Source organism: Archocentrus centrarchus, unplaced genomic scaffold, assembly GCF_007364275.1.
Source record: "Archocentrus centrarchus isolate MPI-CPG fArcCen1 unplaced genomic scaffold, fArcCen1 scaffold_50_ctg1, whole genome shotgun sequence".
NCBI lineage: Eukaryota > Metazoa > Chordata > Actinopteri > Cichliformes > Cichlidae > Archocentrus > Archocentrus centrarchus.
The window spans coordinates 643928-670617 of record NW_022060273.1 but is presented as its reverse complement, the minus strand read 5'-3'; the positions used below and the strand labels follow the sequence as shown (position 1 = coordinate 670617).

At 41.1% G+C, this 26690-nt stretch overlaps 1 protein-coding gene across 1 annotated transcript in view; it reads left to right on the top strand.

Moving 5' to 3' along the window:
• ttc27 (tetratricopeptide repeat domain 27) overlaps positions 1-26690 on the top strand; it is a 111053-nt gene that overhangs the window by 22419 nt on the left and 61944 nt on the right. Inside the window, exons 3-8 of the mRNA XM_030725209.1 lie at positions 187-310; positions 3797-3940; positions 8292-8394; positions 16098-16256; positions 20359-20498; positions 26227-26339. Coding sequence (XP_030581069.1) covers positions 187-310; positions 3797-3940; positions 8292-8394; positions 16098-16256; positions 20359-20498; positions 26227-26339 — 783 coding nt within the window. The remainder of the gene's footprint in view (positions 1-186; positions 311-3796; positions 3941-8291; positions 8395-16097; positions 16257-20358; positions 20499-26226; positions 26340-26690) is intronic.

Below are 26690 nucleotides of genomic sequence, written 5' to 3'. Positions count from 1 at the left end.
TATTTTTTAATCCCTTTCATTGCCCAGAGAGTTAACTGGCTGTTGTCTGTATATTTTCCTAGAGACTTGTGTGAGCATTTCTCAGATAAGGTTGTTTTTCTCAAAGCTGAAAAGTATCATTAGATATAATTTCTGCAGTGTTTCTGTGCAGTAAATCTAGTGTGTGTCTTGTCCCTCTGGCCGCAGGGAGTTGGCAGTTTTGGCCTTGGCTGTCTCATGTCTCCACATGTTTGCCCAGAGTAACTGGACTGGTCCTCCGGTCTCCTTCAACATCTGTGATCTGCTGACCCCAGCCCTGTTCTCCTGTCAGGTATGGTTTCTCCAATCTCCTTTATCATCCTGTCTGTTCTGCAGTGATTTTGATTTTTATATTAGTTGGGCTACTAAAAATTTAAACTGACCTTTGTTAAATTTTGCTTGCTGTTTTTCACTGGCTCATTTGCTCCTCAGTAAATGTCAAAATATGTTGAAATCAATTCAATTAATTTAAAGTTAAATGGTGAAATTGTACTTTGATTTTACCTTTTTATATTCACCTTAAAAACTGTTTACCTTTCTTTGTTTGGTATCATTTTAGCATAACCTCACATGTGATTGTAGTTTTTTTTTTTTTTTTTTCATTTTGATATAAAAACATAAAATCTGAGTAGAATTTTTTTTCTTGTTCAATGAGCAATACAATACAATGAACAAATTCTAAAATTCACAAACTTCTGCACAAACAGTGTTATATGACTATTAAAATGTAGGGAATGCCTCGGGCATTATTTTAAACAGCTATTTATAAAACAATCAGATGTCGCAATCCATCCATCAAAATCCATCCACTGAAGAAGAACCTTAGTTCACATCCATATCAGGTCCAGACCCAGGAAACACTGGAGAAATTACATTTCTTTGCTGGTCTGGGACTGCTCTGGGGCCTTCTCCTGGAACACCTCACCCAAGAGGTGCCCAGGAGGCGTCCTAGTCAGATGCCCGAACCATCCCAACTGGCTCCTTTCGAGGTGGAGGAGTAGCAGCTCTACTCTGAGCCCCTCTCAAATGACTGCACTCTTCACCCCATCTCTAAGGAAGATCCCAGCAGCCCTTAGGAGGAAGCTCATTTCCACTGTTTGTATCTGCACTCTCTTTCTTTCAGTCACTACCCAAAGCTTGTGACCATAGGTGAGAGGGTAGAAATATAGATCAACCGGTAAATGGACAGCTTTGCTTTTACATCGTGTTCGTTATGGACAAACTGTGGTTTGCACAGAAGTCCAATAACAGAACGCCAGTCGGGTCCAGATAAGGCAGGCCGTTCCTTCCAATCACACCCCTCCAGATCTTACATGAGCCTTAAAGTCTCCCAGTAGGACAACGGAGTCACTAGATGGAGCACCCTCGAGCACCCCACCAGCGACTCCAAGAAGGCTGGCTTTTCTGAACCATCATTCAGCTCATGAGTGCAAACAACAGTCAGGACCCTTTCCCTGGAAGAGCATATGGGAGAAGGATGCAACACACAACACCTCAGCTCAGTGGCTAGTGGATCTAAGAACAGACCACAGCAAACTCCCTGAACAGGCTCCAGTGACCATCACAGTGGCAGACATCCAAGAAGGAGTCTCACATATGAAGAGCTGGACAGCACCAGGCCCTGATATGATTCACACCTACTGGCTAAAGAAGCTAACTGCACTCCATGAGCACCTGGCAGCACAAATGAACCAGCTGCTAGAGGCTAAGACACACCCAGAATGGCTGACTGAAGGCCAGACACTCCTGATTCCCAAAGATCCTCAGAAAGGACCAGTCCCGTCCAACTACCGGCCAATAACCTGCCTCAGTACAACATGGAAACTCCTGTCAGGCGTCATAGCAGCTAAGATGAGCAGAGGCAAGATACATAGAACTCTTTATAACAGAACATATTATATTTGCCTACATGCTCATTCAGGATGCTACAGTATCATCTATTCGATTAGCCAATTCAGAGTTAAAGCCGTAATGTTTTAGTGGACTGAAACCCATCATTACTAAACTTTTGTTGTGAAGCATTTGCAAATATACAATTTGCAATAAAAGTTGTAAAGGATTTTTTTTTTAACCTTATACCTCCGAACGTGAACTGTCAAACACGACACAGCATACTTCAAAAGTGCCGCCGTTCACGGACTTCTGGCAACAAATACCGTAATATGAGTGTGAAGTGCAATTTCTGGGCTTTCAGGAACCGTTTGAATTTTTTCAATAGGACAAACGGTCGAGGAGTTTGTCCTATCGGAAAATCGCCTTGCGTTAAAGGCTTAAGCCTTTAATTTTTTGCAATGACCCTACTCCTGACAAATTATCAGAGGCCAGACTGTTAATTGACTAAGTTTTTATTTGAGGGAATGATACTTGCAATTATGATCCAAGTAACTTGCTTGTCTCTATGGATTTTTTATAATTGTGTATTAAATAATTTGGCAAACACTGCATAGTATAAAATCACAGTCTTTTCTTAGTGGGTCAAAACTTAATTTTATGTTGGTGTAAAAAGTGACCTGAATCGTGCAGAGCTAGAGGGAGCTGTCGATGAGCTCTGAGCAAGAGAAGAGCTCAGTAGTGAAGCATCTCTGGAGTCCTGATTACATTGGGTTTAGGAGATTGCTTCCCCTTGGCACTGCAGTGCTGTGAGCACAATAGTGTGTTTCACCCTGCCATAACACCAGAAGAGAGGACTGATCCTTTTATCGAAGTAATTCCTTTGGCGTCAGTGATTTATCTGTGCTGTCATACCAAGGAGGCTGTGGTATGAAGCAGGTCATCCATACATGCATGGCAGCACAAGTGAAAGGGAGGACAAACATGGCACAGCAGTCTACACCAGCAAAAAACCCTGTTTTGGTGTTAAACTACTGTTGCTCAATTTTGCGAGTGAAGGTATTTTTGGGGTATTTAAGGGAATCACAAAGTGATTTTACTGAGGGTTATGATACTCAGATTTCAATAAAGTTCTTTTATTTATATATATATATATATATATATATATATATATATATATATATATATATATATGAACATATACATAGTACTAAAAAGCTCTAAGAAGAGGAGTAAAATAAAATGCTTCATCTTCAGTTTGGTCATGTTTATAAGGACACTTTGATAGAACAGATCTTAATGTGATTATTGTAAAACATGTGCTTTTCCTACAAGTTAAAATGCCTTTTGGGAAATACATTTTTGTTGTATTGTTGTTATGAAGGGGAGCTGATTCCATCTGCCTTCCGGCTCTCATTTATGTGAGGGAGACTTTGTGACAGAGAGGATAAGATCATGAATACAAGCAGCTGAAATGAGTTTTGCTTAATACGTGTCTGGCCTCACAATTATAGACAAGACTTCTTGTTGTGCAGGTATGCTTGGCACGATCATCTGAGAGGAGAACCTGGGTCAGCCACAGAGCACACTGGAGGGACTTTATATTACATCCCATCTGGCTTGGGAAAACTGTTATTCCTCAGTAAGAGCTAGACTCAGACTGACTCAGATCTAGAGAAACAGCTGACGTTGAACAGCTGTGTCGCATGCTTATTCTGTTAGAACATGTTGAAATTACATCTAACTCAGTGTATATGTAGGTGTAACAGGCAGGTCTTTTTGCACCTTAACGTGTCTTTAGGCTCTTCATCAGCAAAAAGCTGATTTGCACATGTGGGCTGACTCCTCAATTTTGTCAGATTCAACAATAGGCTTGAAAGTGGTCCAGATCTCAGACCTTCATTTGTCAGTGTGAATACTTGATCCTTATTTCTGTGTATTTGATTAGGAGCCCCAGATACTGGTTGATGCCATCCACTCCAGCCTGCTCCTGGATGGAGAATCTGTATATAGCCAGATGGCCAATCCATTTCTCCTACTGCTGGCCAGGGTAATTTTCACCAAGTGCTCTTCCAAGATGGACGGTCTTCAGGTAAGTCAGTCTTTCTGTTACCATGATCATAGGATTATCTCAGTTTATGTATGAATTATAAATACATACATTATAAAAATTTTCATTGAAGTTTACTCACTAACTGCAAGCAGAATATATTTGAATAAATTTCACAAGTCCTTGTGTTGGTTTCATACATAATGGATCCATCCAAACTTGCACATTGTTGATTGGAAAAATATAAGCAAACCTTTACTGACAGAATCTACTGCAGAGGCCAAAATTGGAGAACTCACTTCTACTTTTTAATTTTGAGTCACTACATAAATAAGAAGGATGTAGTTGAAACGTTTTTCATAATTCGAATTTAAATCTGTGTTTGGTTGATTTATTTATTTTTTTTTCTTTTCTTTGTTGTAATAATGCTTCTTGGGAGTAAATCTTTATACGGTTGGAAAGTCTGTTTATTTCCCCTTAAATGGAGCCACATTTGTAAGGAAAATGCAGTTATGGGTTGAGCAGCAGAGTTGAGTATGTGGGTTACACCCATGAAAAACTTACCAAATCTTCTCTGCCAGTGTCAAACAGCTTATTCTGCTATTGACTCTTGTTTTGAGCTTCTGGTACCCCTGGTGCTGACAGTCAGTCATCATTGGAGGCAATCTCAGTGCAGAGAGATTGAGATGAGATTCTGCAACCAGTGGCAACCTCATATCTCCACAGTCTGGGACCGAACTCAAAGATGACAACGCTTGCCCCCACAGAGTGGGGTTTATCAGAGACTATCTCCTGAATTTGGGAACAGAGAGGATGGAATGGCCTGCCTGTAGTCTTGACATCAGCCCCATGTAACATTAAATTGGCCGTGCTGTTGTTCGCGCCAGAGTGACCAACACAACCCCATTGGTACAAATGCTGGTTGAAGAATGGGACGCCATCCCACAGCAGTGTGTGACCAAGCTGGTGACCAGCATGAGGAGGAGGTGGCAGGCTGTTGTGGCTGTGTATGGTTCTTCCACATGCTGCTGAGGCCCCTGTTTGTTAATGAATAAACAGTTAGATTGAAAATATGTTTTTTTTTCCTTAAGACTTAAATCATCCGACATCTAACAGGAGTCAGTATCAGAATAAATTGTTTGGTATTGACAGAGGAAAATTTGGCAAGTTTTTCATGGACTCAACACATAACTGCGTAACACTTTGGTTTAACAATAATTAAAATAACTTCACCTTGGAACTCATCAGCAGTCGGGACAATATTGTCACATAATAAAATTGAAATTGAAAAATGTATTTTTCCTGGGATGTTGCATCTTGGGTTGAGCTTTTTAACCAGTTACTTAAATTACCTTCATCATTTGCCCTTCCTCCTCGCATGTCTTCATAGCCTGGTTGAACTTGATGGTCTGTTATTGCCTCAAATGGTGAAACCAGCTTGTTGTTTCCACCTTCAGCGGGAACAGTTTTCTTGCATATGGCAGTCTGACGTCTAGACAGACCCCCTCCATATTGAAGTAGCTCCCTTTTCAGTAAATTACTATCAGCGGCTGACATGCTGCTCTCACTCTAACATGTTTGGGCTTGTGTCATTGTTGTGCACGCTGGGGAATGTAAATTCATGGTGTTGCTATATCATTGCAAAACAACTCTTTATCATGTAATACCTATACCAGTATTATCATGTGTGATATATATGATACACTGTGGTCTTTAGGATATGATGGGACTTGATTTTTCAAGACTCTGTATGCAGGAAACTCAGTTCTGTTTATTTAACAGCTAATGAATATGGGAGAAATATGGTCTCTCTCTTTCCAACCCCTCAATGCAGCATTTTGGATCAACTGAAAAGGCTTTTCAGGAGGCTTTTAGAACAGCCTGATAATGAGGTAATTACAATAGTCACAGTTTGCCTGTGCATTGGTAGATGACTTCCTACAAAGTATTTGTATCGTAAATTAAAATGCATTTATTACTTTTTGGCCAATGCAAAATTCCAAGGAATAGCTGGATCAACTCCATGACATGCCAGTCTGCCTCAGCAGACCTTTTATTAATGCAAAATACTTAATATCTGAATATTTTCTAGTTTGTTTGCAGAGGGAGCAAATCTTAGATCTCTTTAAAATGCTGTGGTGACATCAGAGCAAGTAAATGATCTTATTTTTTACAACAGTCTTTAAGGCTTCATTTTACATAAAGTACTTATTTTTAAGGTTTTCTGAAGAAGAAAAAATTCAAAACTATATTTGACACAATACTAGAGGTTTTTTGTTTGTAGTTATGTCCTCCACTGCTGACAGGTTGAGGTGGTCTTTATTTTTTGTTAAATTAATTCTACTATTAGGTCAGTTAACAAGCTAATAGCTGATATTAGTGATATTAATAATAGTAGCTGGTGAGGTTAATATCTTTAACAATTCTGAAAGAGGTTTCAGCCTCTTAGGCCCCGTTTACACAACGTTTCAAAATGAAAACGTGTGAGTTTTGATGCGTTTCGGCCTCCCGTTTACACGAGAACGGAGTGAAAACGATACTTTTTGGAAACGGGCTCCAGACTGCAGCGTTTCAGAGTTTGTGTTTCCATATAAACGGAGATCGTTTCTGAAACGTCTACGTGTAAACACATCACTTTTCAGAAACGACAACGGCAAAATGACACCATAAGTCATGCAGCAGAAAATGATTGGCTGTCTGACAGCCAATCTTGCGTCAGCTGTCACGTGCGTGCAGTGACATCAGCAGTCAGCCTGAGCACAAGTCCAGAATGCTTTTTGCTATTAGGGAATTTGGTGTTGATAAGCTTTAAATGCTGCAGCAGGGAAGTGTGACTTTATAGGTTTAAGGGCTAACATTAAGTGTATAATCCAGTGCTTTACACATTTGCCTAACAAGCAAAAGATCCCCAGTTTGATCCCTGGAGGAGTTACAACTCCCTTTGGGCTCGCATCAGGAAGGGCATCTGGTGCTTATTTAAAAAACAAAACAAACAAGCAAAAAAAAAAAAAAAAAAATCTGCCAAATCAAACATGCAGCCTGCTGTGGCAGCCCCCTGGTGAATAAGGGAGCAGCTGAAAGTAGCTTTTAAGTGTATAATCCCACCATTGCCCCTTCAGATTTTTATCTTCCTTTCCTCCATATTCTTGTTTTAGGAGCTGCTCACAGCCCACTGCACAACAGGAAATATAGTAGGAGAGTGCAAAGCTCTGCCTGTCAAGGTGCACATGCGTATGTTGTCAAACAACATAGATACATGTGACTATACCCTGCGTATGTGCGTATGCATGCTGGAACTTATTGATTCACTGAGACAGACTATTAAATGTCCGTGCAGCCGTGCAGCAGAGGATGCCGTCGTCCTGCATTGAAAATGTAACCTCCCCGCTGACACACAAATAAGATTTTTACATGGTTCACTTACACTCTTTTAGTGTGCGACACGAACAGGAGTTTCCAAGTTGTAAGGGGGTTTTGGTGGAAGGGGAAATATAACACTTACAAGACTGCAAGACATCCACTCTTTTCTCCCTCTCTCCCTGCAGCTTTCTGTCCTGTTCGGATGCAGAAAGCTGAGGAGTGGGCTGTTTTTAGTGCATGCTCAGCACTTAGCTCCAGCATGCAGCACTCTAAATGCTGGTGTTTTGCTCCGAAGGGGTCTCAAGATCAGCGTTGAATGTCTTTATTTATTCACATAATCATGGACTTTCTGAATGGGATGCTTGTTGTTAAGAACAGCGGGGACTCCTTCTCTTTTTTGTGTTTATTTTACAGAAACACATTTACATTGGTTTTTCTCAGCCACAAACTGACATTGTTTAAACCAAGCCTGATAATGTAATCATGACTGGATCATGAGGAAAAATGTAAACTTAGATAAAATAAGCATTATTCTTATGTATTTTCAGATATCTTAATCTTTCAACATTCCAGCTTTTCAGTGGGTTAGCATGTTTTAAGCAGGCACAAGTCTGCGAAGATGGAAATATGATTCATTACATTCATTTAAATGGGATGATAAAATAAAGCCAAGGCCTGTTTTTGTGGTCTTCAGATTAAGAAGCGAGAAGTAAGAACATAACAACCTTAAGCACAAATGTATCTCATCTCTACAGTAATTAAATTGGATGAACGATCTGACCGATCTTGAATAAGAACACTGACAAGGAGTTATTAAATGCTGCAGGACCATCAGTCATGGTGAGCTATTATTAGTGACACTATTCTTGGCAGCACGAGCGCTGGAGACCACATCAAACATCCACAAGAGTCTAAGTGTAATCTCAGCATAATCAAAATAATAACCGCAACAGGCGTAAGTTGAGGATTTGAAGATGAGCACCAACGGTCTGAGTCTCTGAGCTCGCTGACTTTTTTTCATCTGTACATGCAGCTGCTGCCCTGGTGGACCCTTCGCTACATTAACCTCCACCAGCAAATTCTAGAGGCCCGTTCTCCACAACTGTTCAGCATGGCCCAGATCAGCATGGAGAAAGGTTTGTGGAGACAGCAAAGTGCAAATGTCTGTGCTTCTTGTCTGTTACTTATTGTGTTTGTCATATGCTCATGACTGTATAGCATGTGTGCTAAAATGTTGATCATATGTGGAAACCGTTATTCCAAACCCAACTGAGCAGCTACACATTAAGCAGCTTACTGTGCCAAACATCAGCCGGTTCAGTGTGTTCCTGCTGTCTCTGCTCACTTTTTTTGTATTTTTTTTATGATTAAGCCAAATTTATTATGCAGTTGTTTCCAGTTACATCTTTTGCTGTCAGACAGTTGCAGAGCAGGAGGTAGTGAATTCTTTGTGGTATTTAATGGAAAAATGTGATAAAAGCCAGCCTCAGAGGTGACAGGCTCGTGTACTCCTCCTGCTGGTGTCTTTGTGTTTTTGGGCACCTGTTCACTTCATGTTGAAATCTACTTCAGTTGTTCTCTTTTCAAGACAGCTTTTCCACCCGTCTGCATTTGACCTACACTTGGCGTCACTGCATTTTGCTTGTTGGACAATGCAGATGCCATCTGGTCACCTACGGTGCCTCCAAAGGTACAATCAAATATTTTAGGTTATCATTGTAAGAAAGTCCAGAGGGGCATGCTGCGAACAAAGTTCAACACAGCAAGATTTCCTGTGCCTTAGCTGGCTGGACAAAACCTAAAACTTCAGTTGCCGTCACAATGGTGGCCATCAACTTTCTGTGGTAAGCATGGCGCACTGCTTCAGGCTCCGTGCGCTCACATAAAAATGGGTGTTTTTTGGGTCATGTGACTTTTCTTCCACACAAAACGCTCACTATAAATGCTGCCTCCTCAATCAAAGCCCTTATCAGATCGTGGTGATGATAAAATTTGGGTAAAAAAACTATGACATTGAAAAAAAATAACAGTAAAATGCAGCATTGTTGCAAATAAGACAAGTAATTAATGCTGCTGTTAATCTGATCATTTTAATGCACAGAGCGGTAAAATAAATATTTAAAGTCTAGTTAATTAGTTTAACACTGAGTGCACTCTGTACTCTGTACTGCTGTTTGTTTCTAATGTGACGCCTCTGCATTAAAACTTTAAACTGGATACATATGAACATTAAAAGTTACTGTAACATATCCTAATAACATAGATGTGTGAATTATGGGCAGATCCAATTGAAATGATTGAACAGGTATTTTTGCTGGTGTTCTAGTAGCTGCAATTCCAGCAGTGTGAAAGAATCTAGTGCAACAAATGTACTAGTAAAACAAATTAATTCTCTGCATCTCCAAATTAATACATGCACAGTCCAGTAACAATGCAACACACAGTTTGCTCTTCATTCAGTAGTTTTAGTAATATCCAGACCCATTCCAAAAAATTTGAATATCATGGAAAAGTTAATTAATTTCCATAATTCCATTCAAAAAGTTAAACTTTCTTAGATTATAGATTCAGGGCCCACAATTTAAACGATTTCAAGTATTTATTTGTTTATTTTTACATAATTTGGGCAGGATTTCAAGAAATCAGCCCAAATTTTGCAGGGCATGAATATTTTAAACTGAGTGTGACACACTAATCATCTACTAAACTCAAAGCACCTGCACAGGTTTCCCCAGGTGTCATTAAATTGCTTCAGTTTGGTTCAAATGTCTCAGTTCTGTTCAATATGGGGAAGACTGCAGACCTAACAACTGGCCAGAAGACCATCATAGATACCCTCCATAGGATGGGTAAGCCACAAAACTTCATAGCTAAGGAGGCTGGCTGTTCACAGAGTGTCATGTCCAAGCACATCAATGGAAAGTCTAGTGGAAGGACAAAATGTGGCAGGAGAAGATGCACCAGCAAAAGAGATGACCGTGGGCTTCAGTGGATTATCAAAAAGAGGAGATTCAAGAATCAATTATGTAAAAATAAACAAATACTTGAAATCATTTAAATTGTGGGCCCTGAATCTATAATCTATTAAAGTTTAACTTTTTGAATGGAATTATGGAAATTAATCAACTTTTCCATGATATTCACATTTTTTGGAATGGGTCTGTACAGCTTGCATGTATAAAACATATCCCCCCCAGCAAAGACTCTGTAAGGTTCTTAAAACAGGGTGCTTCCAGACAGTTTTAAACCACGTTATTTGTTCCATTGAGACTTAGCCAGGTAAAAAGTGTGGCACTTTGATGACACCAAAAACTCTGACTTTAAGCTTGTCATAACTTGATAAGCAGTTAATCTCACATCCTAGTACACCATGATCTCCACTGGTCTTGCTGCACCCATTCCATGTTTTCCTTTGTCCAAGCAGGTCCCATCTTCCTCTTGGTCTCCCTCAGCAGTGGTTACTTTGGAGCAGTTTCACATGAAAGTCTGAACACAGTTTAAGTGTTTGTGTGTGTGCTGCATGAAATCTGAGAAGTTTGGGAAGTCTTGCTCTTTTTCTGCCGTAGGCCAACACCGTACACTGGTTTCTGGACCACCATGCTGAGTTTTTGAAGCCATATATTGACCATATTTGCATAAGAGGGTGGAGTTATCAGCTAATAGTAATCAGCAAACCTGACAGATACATTCCATAAACTACAGGTGCAATGCAGCGACACACACATCTGTTAATTAAGTGCTCAGTAACAGACTAATAAATTACTAGAATTTCACTCACCACAAATGAGTGAAGGTTCTTGGACAGTCTGACTGTTTGTTACTACTAACAGTGTAGTCAGTGATCTCATCGAGAAGCTAAGAAATTCCACCAGTTAACCTTTAAGAAGGTTCAACTGCTTAACTGGAAACCATTCCAGGTGACATCATGACCACCCATGTTGTTGTTTTAGTACTTAGTTTAAATTTATGCTGCATCTGAATGCAAACCAGCTCAAGACCTAGTGTGTGCACAGTGTGGGGGCTGTTTCAGAGAACTTCTTTTTTCCACTGACTAAGAGAAATAAATGTTTTAAGTGTGGAGTTGCTCTTGAATCTTGAGTTGTGGGAGGAAGTTCCAGGATGATGATAAAAATGCTACCAAGTCTGTTATATCAACAGTTAAATGTTGTTACGCTCCCAACATTTAGGATACCCTAACCCTAACAGCCTCCCATAGCAAAAACCTTTAGTATAGTGCAATATTATTCAGCACTCTTTATTTGTATGAGATAAATCTTGTTCATGACTGTTATTTTGTTGTCTGCAGTAAATTGCTTACATTTCATTATGCACTGAAGAGTTTTGTTGGAAGGCTGGGTCCATTTCACGCATACTGTTTATAAAAATATCTCCTGGGCATGTGGAGCATGAAGCGTGTACTGGGTTCTTACAGTAACACTGCCTAAAACTGTGACATGTGGCCACAGTGCACTGAAGAGATGTTCTTTGTTTAAAAGTTTTTAATTTCATTACAGAAACACTGTTTGATTAATTAGAGTGGAGAAAATTTCAGTATGTGAATAACTCCCATCTTCATAAAGCAAAGCTGCTCTCCTTTTTCCATCGTCCCAGCAGAGCTGTTATCAGCATTTGAATTGTTTGTGTAATTATTGCTGGGTTTTTTCCACAGCCTTTCCACAGGGCTGCATGCTTGTTTGTTTAAAGGCAGTGAGTTTGTTGGAGTGCAGTATGTTGTGTGGCAGTTAAGAGTGTGAAGGGCGAGCAGTACGCACATAATACAAAACAGTCTGATCCATATTCCAGGGGAGGAGTTGCCCACACAATGCTTTTACGAGTGGCGTGAGCAGCGAGGTGAGGATGATGCTGTGAAAAGCATGCAGATCTGTTTTCTGCCCATGTTACACTCCTCTGAGGAGGTGCTGCTATGTCTGGCTTGATTTCCTTTTGTTTGGTGCTCAGTATGGAAAATGTTGGTGACTTAATTTCCTGAACATTTTTTTTCTTCATACCGTTCATTAAGAGTCCGCAGCTTTAATTAATTACAGTTCGTCAGAACTTGCTTTTTCTTTATTTAAGTTGGCACATTGGTTGAGTCTTATTCTCAGCCACATTCAAGATGGATGGTTTAACTACCCGAATTCATGAATACCTTTTTTGTACGTGTCTGCTTGCTGTTGGAAGGTGTCCACTGGGACTGGCGTGGCTTAGCTGATCAGAACAGTTGTTGTAAAGTTGTTGGATCGGAACAGAAAAAACACACCTATAAATATCTCCAAAGATAGGCGGCTGGTACAAAGTTTTGCATTTTAATTTACATATCTGAAGTCTATTTCAATATGAAAGGAAAAGGCTGAGGTTATTCTCGCTTGAAGAGACCAAAACCTCTCAGTGCCTTGAATTTTCTACATTTTATATGCCTCACAGTTTCTACTGAAACTGTAAAACTTTTAAAAACTGCATGAAGGTACTGAAAAAAAAAAAAAATTAGCTACATTTGTGATATGCCATGTAACTAAGCAAATGGTAAATGGTAAATGGTAAATGGACTAGCTCTTATATAGTGCTTTTCTACTCAGTATGAGCACTCAAAGCGCTATTACAACATGTTTTACATTCACCCATGCACTCCCATTCATACAAGCACTTCCATATTTACTAAGCTAAGTGCTTTTTTTTAATTAACTATCATTCACACACATTCATACTCCGACGGGACGGTCGGAGAGGAACTTGGGGTTAAGTATCTTGCCCAAGGATACATTGGCATGTAGCCTGGAGTAGCCAGGAATCGAACCACTGACCTTCTGATCAGTAGGTGACCTGCTCTACCTACTGAGCTACAGCCACCCCAAATCAGGATGAACACAGCATATTGATTTATGCTTCTATGAAACAAAATGTAATATGTGATCTGCTGCTTCTGAAATTACATACTGAATGAGAGCATAATGCAGTCAAACTGTTGCAGTTTCTCGATGTGGTCTGTAAGTATCCAGATGGTGAACTCAACAGTCAAAAAGCTGAGTGTGGACTGCTGCACACTTATCAACCGCAGTGGTTGCCGTCTTGACGGATGGACCACCAAGGTCTTGAGCAAAGAGGATACCAGCACCAGCTTTTTTCCAAGGCGTTGTGGCCACAGACACACGTATGTGTTGTGGTTTGTTTGTGTTCTCATTTTTAGAATGTCATGTGTATGTTCAGAGGCACAATAATTTGTAGTTGTTCGCTAAATGCGGTAGCTAGTGTGACATTCACAGTAAAACAATTTCCATCAAGTGCACGACTCAGTGTGTTTGATTTGGAACAACACTATTGTCTCGAAATTCAAGTACTACAGAACTAAGTATACAGTTTACATGAGGTATGGCATGAAAATGTACTGACGTGTCTGAGCTGAGACACCCAAACTGTATCCAGTCCTCCCATGTTGCTAATGAAGTAGCCAGATATCTGTCAGTGTAGACACCTGCCTTTTCCTCATTTCAGAGTTCTAGCACTCATTACACATTGCAGTTATTTCAGTATAAGTACCTGGTTCAACATTTATTAGCTCCAACTATTTTTCATAGCATTCTTAGCTCAGCTCAGTTGACAGCGGGGCACAGTGACCGCATCTCATTTTAGAGGTGCAGTTACAGAATTACAGAGACACAGACATGTAAAATATGTCAGATACAATGGGATATGGTACATCTCTAGTTTAATACCAACAAAAAGTAGCTTAAGAATGGCAAACAAGCAAACCAGCTACAGGGTCGTTGGGACCTGAAGCTCACTGATCTTCATGTGACAGGAAGCAAAAGTGGATGGATGGATGGATGGATGGATGGATGGATGGATGGATGGATATAGAAAAACAATCAGGGTAATGAAAACAGGACTAGCAGCTCATTTCACATGAGGAGTCTCACAAGGCCAAGTTGCCTTGTCCACATGGCCACGACTGCCACAGGCAAGCAAGGATTGGGAAATCGACACGTTGACCACCAGAATGAATGCAGCGAGAATTATAACATACAAAAATGTTACATTGTTGTGTTCTTAATGGGTCATAGTATATTTTAATCTTGACCTGAATTATAAGACTCCTCCAAGGCAATGTAGATGCATACAGAGTGGATCTTGAAAATGGAAAAACTGACAGACAGCACAGAGGCACCAATCATAGCAGCACAGGAACAAGCTCTAAGCACAAGATTTATAGAGGCTTTGGTCTACCACACCCCAGGTGCAGGCTGTGCAGAGATGCCCCTGAGACAATCCAGCATACTACAGCAGGGTGCAAGATGCTAGCAGGCAGGGCATACATGGAACGCCATAACCAAGTGTCTAGGATAGTATACAGGAACATCTGTGCCAAGGATGACCTGGAAGTCCCAAGGTCAAAATGGGTATGCCCCCAAGGGTGGTTGAGAATGGCCAGGCTAAGATCCTGTAGGACTACAAATGAGCAAACTGGTGATGGCTAACCAACCGGAAATCATAGTGGTGGACAAGCAGAGGAAGAAGGCCGTAGTGATAGATGTAGCAATGCCAAGTGATGGCAACATCAAGAAGCAGGAACATGAGATGCTCAAGAAATACCAAGGGGGCGCCTGGGTAGTTTAGTGGTGAAATGGTGAGTGGCGCGGGTTCGATTCCCGGCACGTCGCCAATTTGTCCGCGTGTCTTCCCCTGTATCCTTACCCCATTTCCTGTCTCTCTCCACTGTCCATAAAAGCCGCTGTGGCCAAGAATGCAAAAAAAAAAAGAAAGAAATACCAAGGGTTGTGAGAAGAGCTAGAGAGGATGTGGAAGGTGAACAATGTCCCCGTGGTAATTGGAACACTTGGGGCAGTGACCCCCAAACTGGGAGAGTAGATTCCAGGAACAATGATCTCTGTTCAGAAGAGCACGGTCCTGGGAACAGCTAAGTACTGTTCAGAACCCTCAGTCTCCCAGGCCTCGGGAAAAGCAAGCCTCAACTTTGGACCTACACAGTGCATGTATGGGTGATTTACTGTTGGGGCTGATTGATGTGAATTGCAGATCATTACTGGCATAATTAGTTGTTCATTTCATATGTGAGAGGTTGTAATGTTTTGGCTCATCAGTTTTAGTGCCTGTAGAAAATGTTGGATGAGATGGTTTTGGAACAAAGTAAAGACTGACTTGATATAACTAAAAGGATTAGTCACAAGCCAAACTAGTTCTTCTTTAAAAATGTAAATATTTGTAAATGATGTGAGTTACAGTTTATATTCCATCCCAAACCCCTCACACTGCCACCAGAAAAGCATCTGCTGCAGTGTGAAATTACCAGTGCTAAAGGTGACACTGATGTGTTGCATTTAAATCTGTCCCCTTGCCTCTCTGAGTACCATAACCCCCAGTGTTGCTTCATTAATGCTGAATGAAAGTATATGATTTTACATAATGAATTTTACACCTCCTCTCTGCTTTGCTTTTCCTGACAGTCTCAGCTGAGGATGATTTCTCATGCTCCATGACAGCTTCAAAATAATAATCAGATTAGTTGAGCAGAGAGGAAATGAGACTGCATTTTCTTCATCCACTGCCATTGACTCTGTGCTCAGCTTGCCTTTTGTAGCATATCACTTCAGAGCCTCAGGTCTTTGGGCAGGGTTGTGAAGAGTACAGATGTACTTGGTTCACGTAGATGGTGCTTAGGAAAACACTTGGACCCCTGGTATTTTTTTTTTTAAAGTTAATTTTATTATTCCGCGATGTCCACGAACTTTAACAATCTCTTCACATTAACTGCTTGTTCACATTGCAAGCTAGCGTGTGCTTAATCATCATCCTCACTGGAATGTTCTTCTCTTTCCTTTGACAGTGCTTAAATGCCAGTCTGTGTTGTCACAACATAGAAACCTGGCTATCCAATTCCACCTTGAGTGTGTTTACACTAGTCTCACCTACTATGAGTACCAGCCTGCCAAGGAACACATCAAGAAGGCTCAGGAGCTCTCTGGGCTCAATATCAACATGACTGGTAGGTAAAGAACAGTAACAGAGGAATTAAAAAAATAATGTTGTATTGAAAATGGCAGATGAGAGTTGATAACAGTTGTGTTCCACTTTTGAGATCTGCATTTCAACACCAAACACAAGCTGACTGTTAAACAAATGATTGCTTTTAAACACAAAGGCTTCTCTGGAGCCTTCTGGCCTCCAGTAGTTTAGTCTACACTGACTCATGCTAATGATGAGTTCAAGTCTTCTAGAGACGTTATCATTTAGAAGGAACTTTAGTTTTAGTCAGTGAGTTTTATTTTCTCAAACTTTTCTCTGTAAGATACAGTGTATCAGCCATTCGTCTGTAAAATGATAAAGTATAAACCTCGTTGAGGACTTGTCCACTGCTGTTTTCGTTGAGTCCCTGTTCAGTTGTCATTCTACTCCTGTACAGCGTTGTATTATCAAAAATAAGTTTTTAAGAACTCATATTTTAGTTTTGTTAGTTTCATGGTGAAACTAATATTTCAAAGCCTAGAAATGAATCACTGGCCAACTAAAATTTTAGGTTATGACGCTATCAGGGATTAAACTTAACTTTACAACTGTTAGTTGTGAATAACTCAATCCATACAGCAACCTTGTAATTAAGGTTGCTCACTTTCTCAGCTGCAGCTGTCCATCTTCAGTGTCTTCTAATTGTCTCTTTGAACTGAGCACTCACAGGTGCTGTCCCCCCAGTGCTTAGTTTCATAAAGAACAGTTTAACCCACAATTTCAGACTTGTCAGATATGTTACTCTTGCTGCGGTGTCTATATTTGTAAGGTCTTATTGTGTAAACTCCCATGACTCCACAAACCTTGCAAAATCTCACTGGTATTTAGTTTTTCCCATCTTTGTGTCCAAAGTTATATCATTGCTGTGTGATTATTTATTTTTAAGATAAGATAAGATAAAACTTTAATAATCCCACGACGGGGAAATTTGTGCATTACAGCAGCTCAATACAGAGAAAAAATGAAAAGGATGAGTAAGAACAAATAAATAAACTAAAAACTAAAACTAAAATTCAATAGAATAAAATAAAATAGCAAAAAACTATACACATATACATAAGCACTATATACATATATATATATATATATATATATATATTTACATATACACACATATACACACACGTCAAACACTATATAAAGATATCAAAATATTATATACATTTGTAGCCGGTAAGGTACACAGCATACACGGTATGCATTATATGGGTGAGTGTAATAAATAAAATGTATCTGACTGTATGGATAAAGTGATGGCAGTGTAGGTAAAGTGTCCAAGTGACTCAAGACATTATGATGTGTTATACAGTCTAACTACTGATGGGATGAATGACCTGCGAAAGCGCTCCTTCCTGCAGCGAGGATGTTTCAGTCTCTGACTGAAGGAGCTGCTCAGTTCACCCACGGTCTCATGAAGAGGGTGATGGGGGTTGTTCATGATGGATGTCAGCTTTGCTAACATCCTCCTCTCACCCACCACCATCACAGACTCCAGAGGACATCCCAACACAGAGCTAGAACTCCGCACCAGTTTGTCGATCCTGCTCCTGTCCCTTTCGGTGCATCCACCCCCCCAGCAGGCCACTGCGTAGAAAAGGGCAGATGCTACCACTGAGTCATAAAAAGTCTTCAACAGAGTCCTGCAGACACCAAAGGACCTCAGTCTCCTCAGCAGGTGGAGTCGACTCTGGCCCTTCTTATACAGGACGTCTGTGTTTGTACTCCAGTCCAGCTTGTTATTGAGATGAACACCCAGGTACTTGTAGGAGACCACTGTCTCAATGTCCTTTCCCTGGATGTTCACCAGTGCTGTAGGGGGTGGCTTCCTCCTGAAGTCTATGATCATCTCCTTCGTCTTGCTGGCGTTGATTTGGAGTGCGTTGTTCTCACACCAGCCGACAAAGTCACTGATGACCCCCCCTGTATTCCTGGTCGTTCCCATCTGATACGCATCCGATGATGGCCGTATCATCTGAGAACTTCTGTAGGTGGCAATGGTCTGAATTGTACCTGAAATCTGAGGTGTACAGACTGAACAGGAAGGGTGAGAGGACAGTGCCCTGTGGCGCCCCCGTGCTGCAGACTACTACATCAGACACACAGTCATGGCACCTCACATACTGTGGTCTGTTGGTGAGGTAGTTGATGATCCATGCCGTCAGCTGCTTGTCCACTCCGGCTCCCTCCATCTTCCCTCTCAACAGTGCAGGCTGGATGGTGTTGAAAGCACTGGAGAAGTCAAAGAACATGACCCTCACAGTGTTCCCTGCCTGCTCTAGGTGAGAGAGGGATCTGTGCAGCAGGTAGATGACGGCATCGTCCACCCCGATGCCAGGCTGGTAGGCGAACTGCAGGGGGTCCAGCGCTGAGCTCACCAGTGGGCGGAGGTGGTGCAGGATGAGCCTCTCCATGGTCTTCATCAGGTGAGAAGTCAAGGCCACAGGTCTGTAGTGGTTGGACTCCCTGGGATGTGCGATCTTTGGCACTGGAACTATGCAGGAAGTCTTCCACAGTTCAGGAACCCTCTCCAGATTCAGGCTCAGGTTGAAGATGTGCAGGACCACCTGACAGAGCTGGTCTGCACAATCCCTGAGCAGTCTGGAGCTGATTCCATCTGGACCCGCTGCCTTCCTGATCTTCGTCTTCCTGAGCTGACTTCTCACCTGATCAGCTGTGAGGTGGATGTGAGGCTGGGTTTGGGTGGTTGATGGGGCTGGCTCCGCTGTGGGTGAGGGTGAGGAGAGCGCAGGCAATGATGGCATTGCACCAGGAGAGAGGGGGGTCAGCATAGGGAAGGGGGCAGATGGGAGCTGAGGGGTGGGGGAGGTGGTCAACGACCCAGAGTCAAATCTATTGAAAAACAGATTCAAGTTGTTAGCCCACCCCCGGTCAGCAGACACTGTGGCTCCTCCATTGTCCTCAAAGTGGCCAGAGATTTTTTTCATGTTTCTCCAGACTTCTCGGACTTTGTTATGTTGGAGCTGTTCATCCATCTTCCTCCTGAAGCTCTCTTTGCCTCTCCGGATCTTGTATTTTACATCCTTTTGCACTCTCCTCAGTTCCTCCTTGTCTCCAGATCTGAAGGCCCTCTTCTTCTCGTTCAGCAGGGCCTTCAGCTCTGGGGTCACCCACGGTTTATTGTTGGAGAAGCACCGTACCTTCTTGGTTGGCACAGTGTTCTCCACACAGAAGTTCATGTAGTCTGTGATGCAGTGGGTGAGGGCGTCGATGTCCTCACCGTGAGGCCTGCAGAGTTCCTGCCAGTCTGTAGATTCAAAACAGTCTCACAGGGCCTCACTGCAGTCCTCAGACCACAGTCTTATTGTCTTCTTGGTGGGGGGTTTCCTCTTCACAATGGGGGTGTAGGTGGGGTGAAGAATGACCAGGTTGTGGTCTGAGTGGCCAAGCGGGGGGTAGAGGTGATGAGCTGTAAGCCTCCTTTGTGTTGGCAAACAGCAGGTCTATAGTTTTATTGTCCATTGTGTGGCAGTCGACATATTGGGTGAAGTTAGGGAGAGTGGAAGAAGGTGAGGCATGGTTGAAGTCCCCAGAGATGATAATCAGGGACTGCGGATGTGCCGTCTGTAACTGAGAGACGGTGGTGTGGATGTCCTCACAGGCTGCTGTAGCGTCGGCCGACGGCGGGATGTAAACAATTAACCTTTCATTGTGAAATAGTTAGGTCAGAAGCTAGGATGCCATCTTTAGACACCAACTAGCTTCATCGTTTTGCTAACTTCTAATTAGCATAGCCTCATAAATACTTGATATCCTTGAGTCCATGAGGAAGACACTTGATTGAAAAGCCTGGGCTACTCTGATGACTTTATTGGAATTGTAAGAATTTTGAATGTTTGGTGCCACTGTTTTTGGTTCATTTTTGGAAAATAAATGAGTATTATCTTAGAAATGGCTAACCTCTTCAGACTTCGGCAGACTGAGCTACAGACAGAGCAGTAGTTGTTCCCCTTTCTAAGCGGGGCTGAGTATATGTTGAAGTATTACTAGATTTCCTAGTGAATAAGATGTCAGAATTTTTAACCACAATATATCTAAACTGTTTAAGCTTATTTCATCTGTAGGTGCTCTTGGTAAACGGACCCGTTTCCAGCAGAACTACTTGGCTCAGCTTGTTCTTGAGGTCAAAAGACAGAAGGATCAGCCTGATCAGATGATCGATGAGGCAACTCCCACTCCCACAGCTCAGGCCAATCTGCCCAAGGTATAAGCTTCTGTTGTCTTCTCTGCAACACTGGTTTGGGTATCTGATCTATCACTGACACTTTTGTTGTTCAGCTGACGGACTGCTGAGCCTCTGCTTTCTATGTTTATTCAAACCATAGTTCTGCATCAGCCACATTTTCTGTAGTTCAGTAACCGGCTTGTAACAGGGGCAAATAAACTTTTTTAATACACTGCGTCATCAGCAAATGGAGATGTCTGCTTCCGGACCTTTTTAATACCGTTTGAAACCTCTTGACCCAATAAGTTCTCAGTGTATTATATAGACCTTTAACTCAATCTTTCCCCTAAAATGGGAAAAGGATATTATTCTATGAAAAGAATATCCGATGACTTTTTTAAAAATGTTGGAATACAATTGAAATGCACATATTACCTGTTTTTGTTGCATATAAAAGACAAACTATGTATCATGTAGGGGTTTTTGTAGTGTGTGTGTGTGTATATGTGCATGTATGTGTGTGTTTATATATATGTATAGGAAAGGTCTAAATGTTGATTTATTTGATTCAGTTCAATTTTATTTATATAGCACCAAATCAGTTTCCTGAAAGCACTTTATATTGTAAGGTAAAGACCCTACAATAATATGAGAGAGCATCATTACAAATGAAGTTAATTGCATTCTTGTATACACTTGCAAAAAAAAATGTCAATGAAACTACAGAATTCCCAGAATTGCCAGCTGAGTAACAGCAGTTAACCTTCTTGATCTTTTTCAGTGAGTTTTTCCCTCATTGATTGATTGGTGACCAGGATAGCACAGCAGCCCTAAACCGTGAAGTTGATACAAGTTTCCTCCACCGTACTTTAGTGTCCAGATGAAGTTTTTAGATTTTTGTGTGGTGTATTTTTTTTTCCTCCAAAATTTTGGCAAAAAGTTAAATGTTATATTTCATCTGCCCACTGAACATTGTCCCAGAAATGCTCTGATATGTCCAAGTGTACTTTTGCCACCTTGATTCATGGTATAATGTAATGAACTCACATTTATTTGGCACTTTTTCTAGTCTTTCTGACCACTCAGAGTGCTTCAACTACAAATCAAACCTTAACCAAACCATCTATACACTTTAAGCATTTTATTAACCTCACATGCATGGCTAGTTTAGAATTTGAAACAGGAACCTTCTTACTGTGAGGTTGCGAGTGCCGCCCACTGAACCACTGCGTCACCCAGCAGATTCCTTCATGGTGTCTTTCCACTAACACCAGATGTTGTAGACATTTCTTTAGAATGAGGAGCACCTCTAAAAACCCAAACTTCATGTCCTTAACCTGAACACTGACTCCCAATAGTGTCTGAAGAAGTGTTTTTATTATTGCGTTTGTCTAAATCTGGACTTAAATGGAGGTTAGACCACATTTGACAAGAACTACATGCTGAAATCCTGGTATAAAAGGAGATCAGGATACAGACTAGTTTGTGCTATTTTTTGAGAACATTAGAACAATATCTTTCTATTTCAATTATGTGTTTGCAAAAATATGAAGCAAAATCCTACAATAATAATCAATGTTTCAAAGATTTCTGCATCCAGATCTAGACTCAAGCTGACGTTAAAAGGTAAACACTTCTCAGACCTTCCTCAGGTGTAATTTTCAATGCAGATCTAACGTTTTGAGTTTGGTTTGCTGACAAACTAATCACATCACAGTTTATAACATAGTCCTGTGTGTGTGTGTGTGTGTGTGTGTGTGTGTGTGTGTGTGTGTGTGTGTGTGTGTGTGTGTGTGTTTTTATGATCCTAGGCTATGACAACCCATTTGTCCTGGTGTCTATGAAAAATAAAAAGTCACTTTTCTGCCATGAATTACTCCCTGCTAGTGTTTCACAAAGCTGCACAGTCAGAGCTCCAATGCCTCGGGTGTGTCAACCACTTCATGATAAAGTGCTGGTCAGATGCCCACCACAGTGTGCTGACACACACACTCTCCCACAGAAACACCAACAAGCAGAAAAGAGAAGAATGGTTACTGTCTAAATGTTTCATTATGCTCTTCAGGCAGAGGAATAAATGTGCTTTTGAATGGTCTGTAAAGCACACAGTTTTAAACAATCCCCCACACATTCGCAGCACAGTGATTGTCCGATTTCCCTCCATCATACCTTATAAATCTCCTAGTCATCCTTTCTCTGCATTTCCTCACGCTACACAAGTTCTATTTTAGGTCCCTACACAGTCAGTCACGCTCTCCTACTGACTGCCTTTGTCCTTGTTGCTAACATTGTGTGCTTACATTAAGCTGGTTCATTTACCTTTCACTACTAAATGCTGCGTAGTTTGGCATCAAACTAGAGCTGTGTGGTTGATTACATTTTATTTTCAGTCATGAATTTGGCTTCCAACATTAACAAAAGGAAGATCATCAAGAGAAAACAATTACTGCAGCGCATTTTATTCACAATGATGGTCTTGTTTTGTTGTACCTCAAGCACATCTATTTCCTCCTGTGAGCTGGATTACACAGATGTGAAACAGGTTGGTTGAATCCTGCTGGGAATGTGTTGTTGTAATATGGAGCTAATGATGTTTGCAGGCCCTATAACCTAAAAATGACACCCCAAACCCTTTTTCTTTTGACACTTTGGAAGTCTGTTATCTCCTGTTTTGGACTCACAGCTTGTGAAGCAGTGTGGAACCATGGAGTGGCTAGGCTTATACAGTACCAGTCAAAAATTTGGAGACACGTGTCCAAACTTTTGACTGGTACTGTACTTTGTGTAAGCTCTTTAGCTTAACTCTTTCAGGAGGAGTCACTCTACAGCTTCCTTTGCATTAAAAGCAGCCAGTCTGTTATGGCATCTGATAAGCTGCCAGCCTCTGGTGGTTTTTCCTGGCAGTCAGTGTCCATTCAGAAGGAGCCAAGCCAAAAAACTTTGTTTGAAGGTTGTTGAGTTGGATGTTTTGACAAGGAATGTAACTTTCATATGGAAGACTGTGTGTTTGTGATCTGTAATAATTGTAATAGTTCCTGTTTTTTTTTTTCTTTCTTTGTGTTTTTGCCCCCCCCAAAACAAACAAACAAACAAACAAAAAAACCCCCAAATGTTTAACAGAAAATATTTTTTCTTAAAACTTATGAAGTTTTTTTGTTTTGTTTTGAAAGCCAATCTAAAATTTAACCATAGCAGTGGCACATCTGAAAACACTGACAAAGAAGCAGATTGTACTTGATCCAGGGGCTGACATTTCACTGAAAACTCTTTTTTTTTTTTCCTTCTAAATACCGCGCTAACAGAACACAGAATTCGAACCCTCTTAGCTATCATAATGGAGTTCAGTCCATATTGATTCCAAGATACTCCTAGTTGGTGCTGAAGAATTAAGGAATGAGATGCTGATTCCATCTTATATAAATTTTCTGAAATCTTCCAAACCTTTCCTGGAGTGTGTCCATGGAGCTCTTAGTCTTGTGGCCATGGCTCAGGTCCAGTTCCTTGTGCTATGCTCAGACCACTAATACCCTCATTACTGGTGGAGGGGGAGTAAATTGGCTCAATCAAGACTGTCATTAACCAGAGCACATGGGCTCCCTATCTCAAGTGGATAGAAGGAAAGTAGAGAGGCAAGGAGAAGGAAGTGTTCATCACTGGCCAATCAAACCCAGTGCCAAAAGGGAAACTGGGCCATTTCTGTCACTGTGGGTCTGAGTGGACTTGGAACTCTTGTGCTATTCTAATGAAAGCAAGTCAGATCCAGGACTTCTTGTTGCTCGTGCCAAACCACATTATCACAACAGATTGTTTGCTCAGACCAGAGGAATGCACTTGACTGCTGCTGATAGTTGCTGTTCATTCAGTCCCAAATTTCTGAATACCTCATAATTGGTTAAGTAGTTTGAGCGTCAGCTCATCCTGACTGCATGGTGTGCTTTACAGACTAAAACCCAAACTGAATGTTGAAGGTTAAAGATGTTACGTATGTATAAAGCCCTACCCACCAGCTTGTCGGTTGGTGGGTACAGGGCAGTCTAATTTGCGCCTCAAATAGAAAAAAAGTCTTTAGGAAAAAACTGATTTCAATACATGAATATTTTGTTTTGGTTTTCTTTCTGTTTCCTCACGAGTGTGAATCAGCAGTAAGGTGAAAAAGTGACATAAAATTTTAAAAATTACACAAAGTCAGCTTCCAGAGCTTTGGAGGTACAACCGTAGAAGTTCATCATGTAAGCCGTAGCTCAAATCAAAGTTTATTAGTCTAATTTCACAGTTATTATTTTGTTTCTGGTACATACCCAGCTGAATATTACTGAACATTGAAGCTTGTATTAAACCTGTACTGAATAGTACCAAACATTACCCTTTTAGCAATCAATAACCAGCACTGCCTTTTTAATATATTCCTCAGTTAGACCAGTCCTTTAAATTAATGAATTGCTAAGATTTTTCAAAGATTCAAACCTCAGATAAGAAATGTGAAGAGAAGTGATGTAATGAAATGATCGATCAGTACAAACCATGACTTGATGATCGACTGTCATACGGGACTTTCTGAAACCAGTGGCTGTTCCATAACTGTTACAGGTGGTAGAGTTATGATTGTATGGTTGGTGTTTCATTGCAATCAACTATATTCAACACCTGCTGGTTGAGCCACATTGTGTTCTAAAGAGGCCACTTTATTGGTCCAGAGCCAGAGGAGGTTCCTGGTTCAAACCCCAGCTGGGCCTTTCTTTGTGGAGTTTGCATGTTCTCCTTCTGACTGCGTGCCTCCCGCAGTCCAAAAACATGCATGTTAGGTTAACTGGTGATTCTGTACTGGCTATGGATGTGAGGTAGATAAAATGATTGCAGTGTGTAGAACAAAACACTGTATTAATGTATGGTTTCATGTGGCTTGTAGGCTAAAGTACTATATAAATGCAAGTACATTATATTTGAGTGATCATACCAAATCTGCAAATATGTTTACTACTTAATTGTATCTCCAGCTGTTATGGGAGGATACCAAGGTATTGCCAAGTAATCCGATTGAAACAATCTCTCCAGTGTGTTCTTGGTTAGCCCTGGGGTCACCCCTGGTAGGGCGTGTTGAAAACACCTGCCTAGAATGCATTCCTATGTGAGGTGTGAGGGAACACTTCTTCTGATGCAGAGCAGCTATGGGCCCTTCTTGAATGATTTAGCACCTCACACTGTCTTTAGAGTGAGTCCAAACATCCTTTGGTGGAAGCCAGTTTCTGCCACTTGTATCTGTGATCTTTTTCTTGTAGTCACTACCCACAGCATGTGGCCATGGGTGAGGACAGGACCATAGAATGACTAGTAAATCAGCTTTGACTTCATACTCAGCTGTCTATAACGCAACAGGCCCCTCCAGTTGATACAGAAACTCCATCCCAACATGTATGTGTATATATATTATTTAGAAGAAAATTGACGCCTCAGATATGGAGGTCCTATTTTGCAGCTATTTCCCACCCCCTTGTATGTAACATATTAACTGAATCACTATGCGTGTGTGTGTGTGTGTGTGTGTGTGTGTGTGTGTGTGTGTGTGTGTGGCTATTTTCAACAGATAGCCTTAAGCAGCATTCTTGAGTGATTCATCAAATTTAAAAGCCTCACACTTCTAAACCTTGTGGCTGCAAGCGATTTCTAAAATCTATGTATGCTCAATCACTTGGCAGAACTTCATAGTGTTGATGTCAAATGTTTATGGCTGCTGAATAGTGATACACATTGTGTGTTTCCATGCCTACAGGACTACAGTCTGGGTGATGACACCCTGCTGGATAAGATCAATTTAGCAGAGCCAGATCAGTACGAGCTGCCTGACCTAAGTGCTGAGGAACAGGCCGTCATCCTGGGTATCTGGTAAGTCTACTGCCTCAGAGCTCAGTACTGCAGCTGTGTATAAATGTAAGTTGATTTTTGTTTAAATACAGTTGTTTAAAACACTGGGACACCTAAAGGTGCAGATATATTGCAGTGACATACCTATGGCAGGAAGCTTATAAGGAACATTGGTTAATGGTTTATCTGATGGATGTCTGGAGAAACTGAGACTGAAATAATTTCTCACCATCCTGCATATCTATTTAGAGCTAATGATGCACTCAGTTCAGTATGCCCCAGCATGAATATGCCATATATATAAATTCCTTTGTCTGAAGTGTCACTCTGACTTTTCTAACTACTTGGAAAAGAGTAGGTCCCATCAACTTA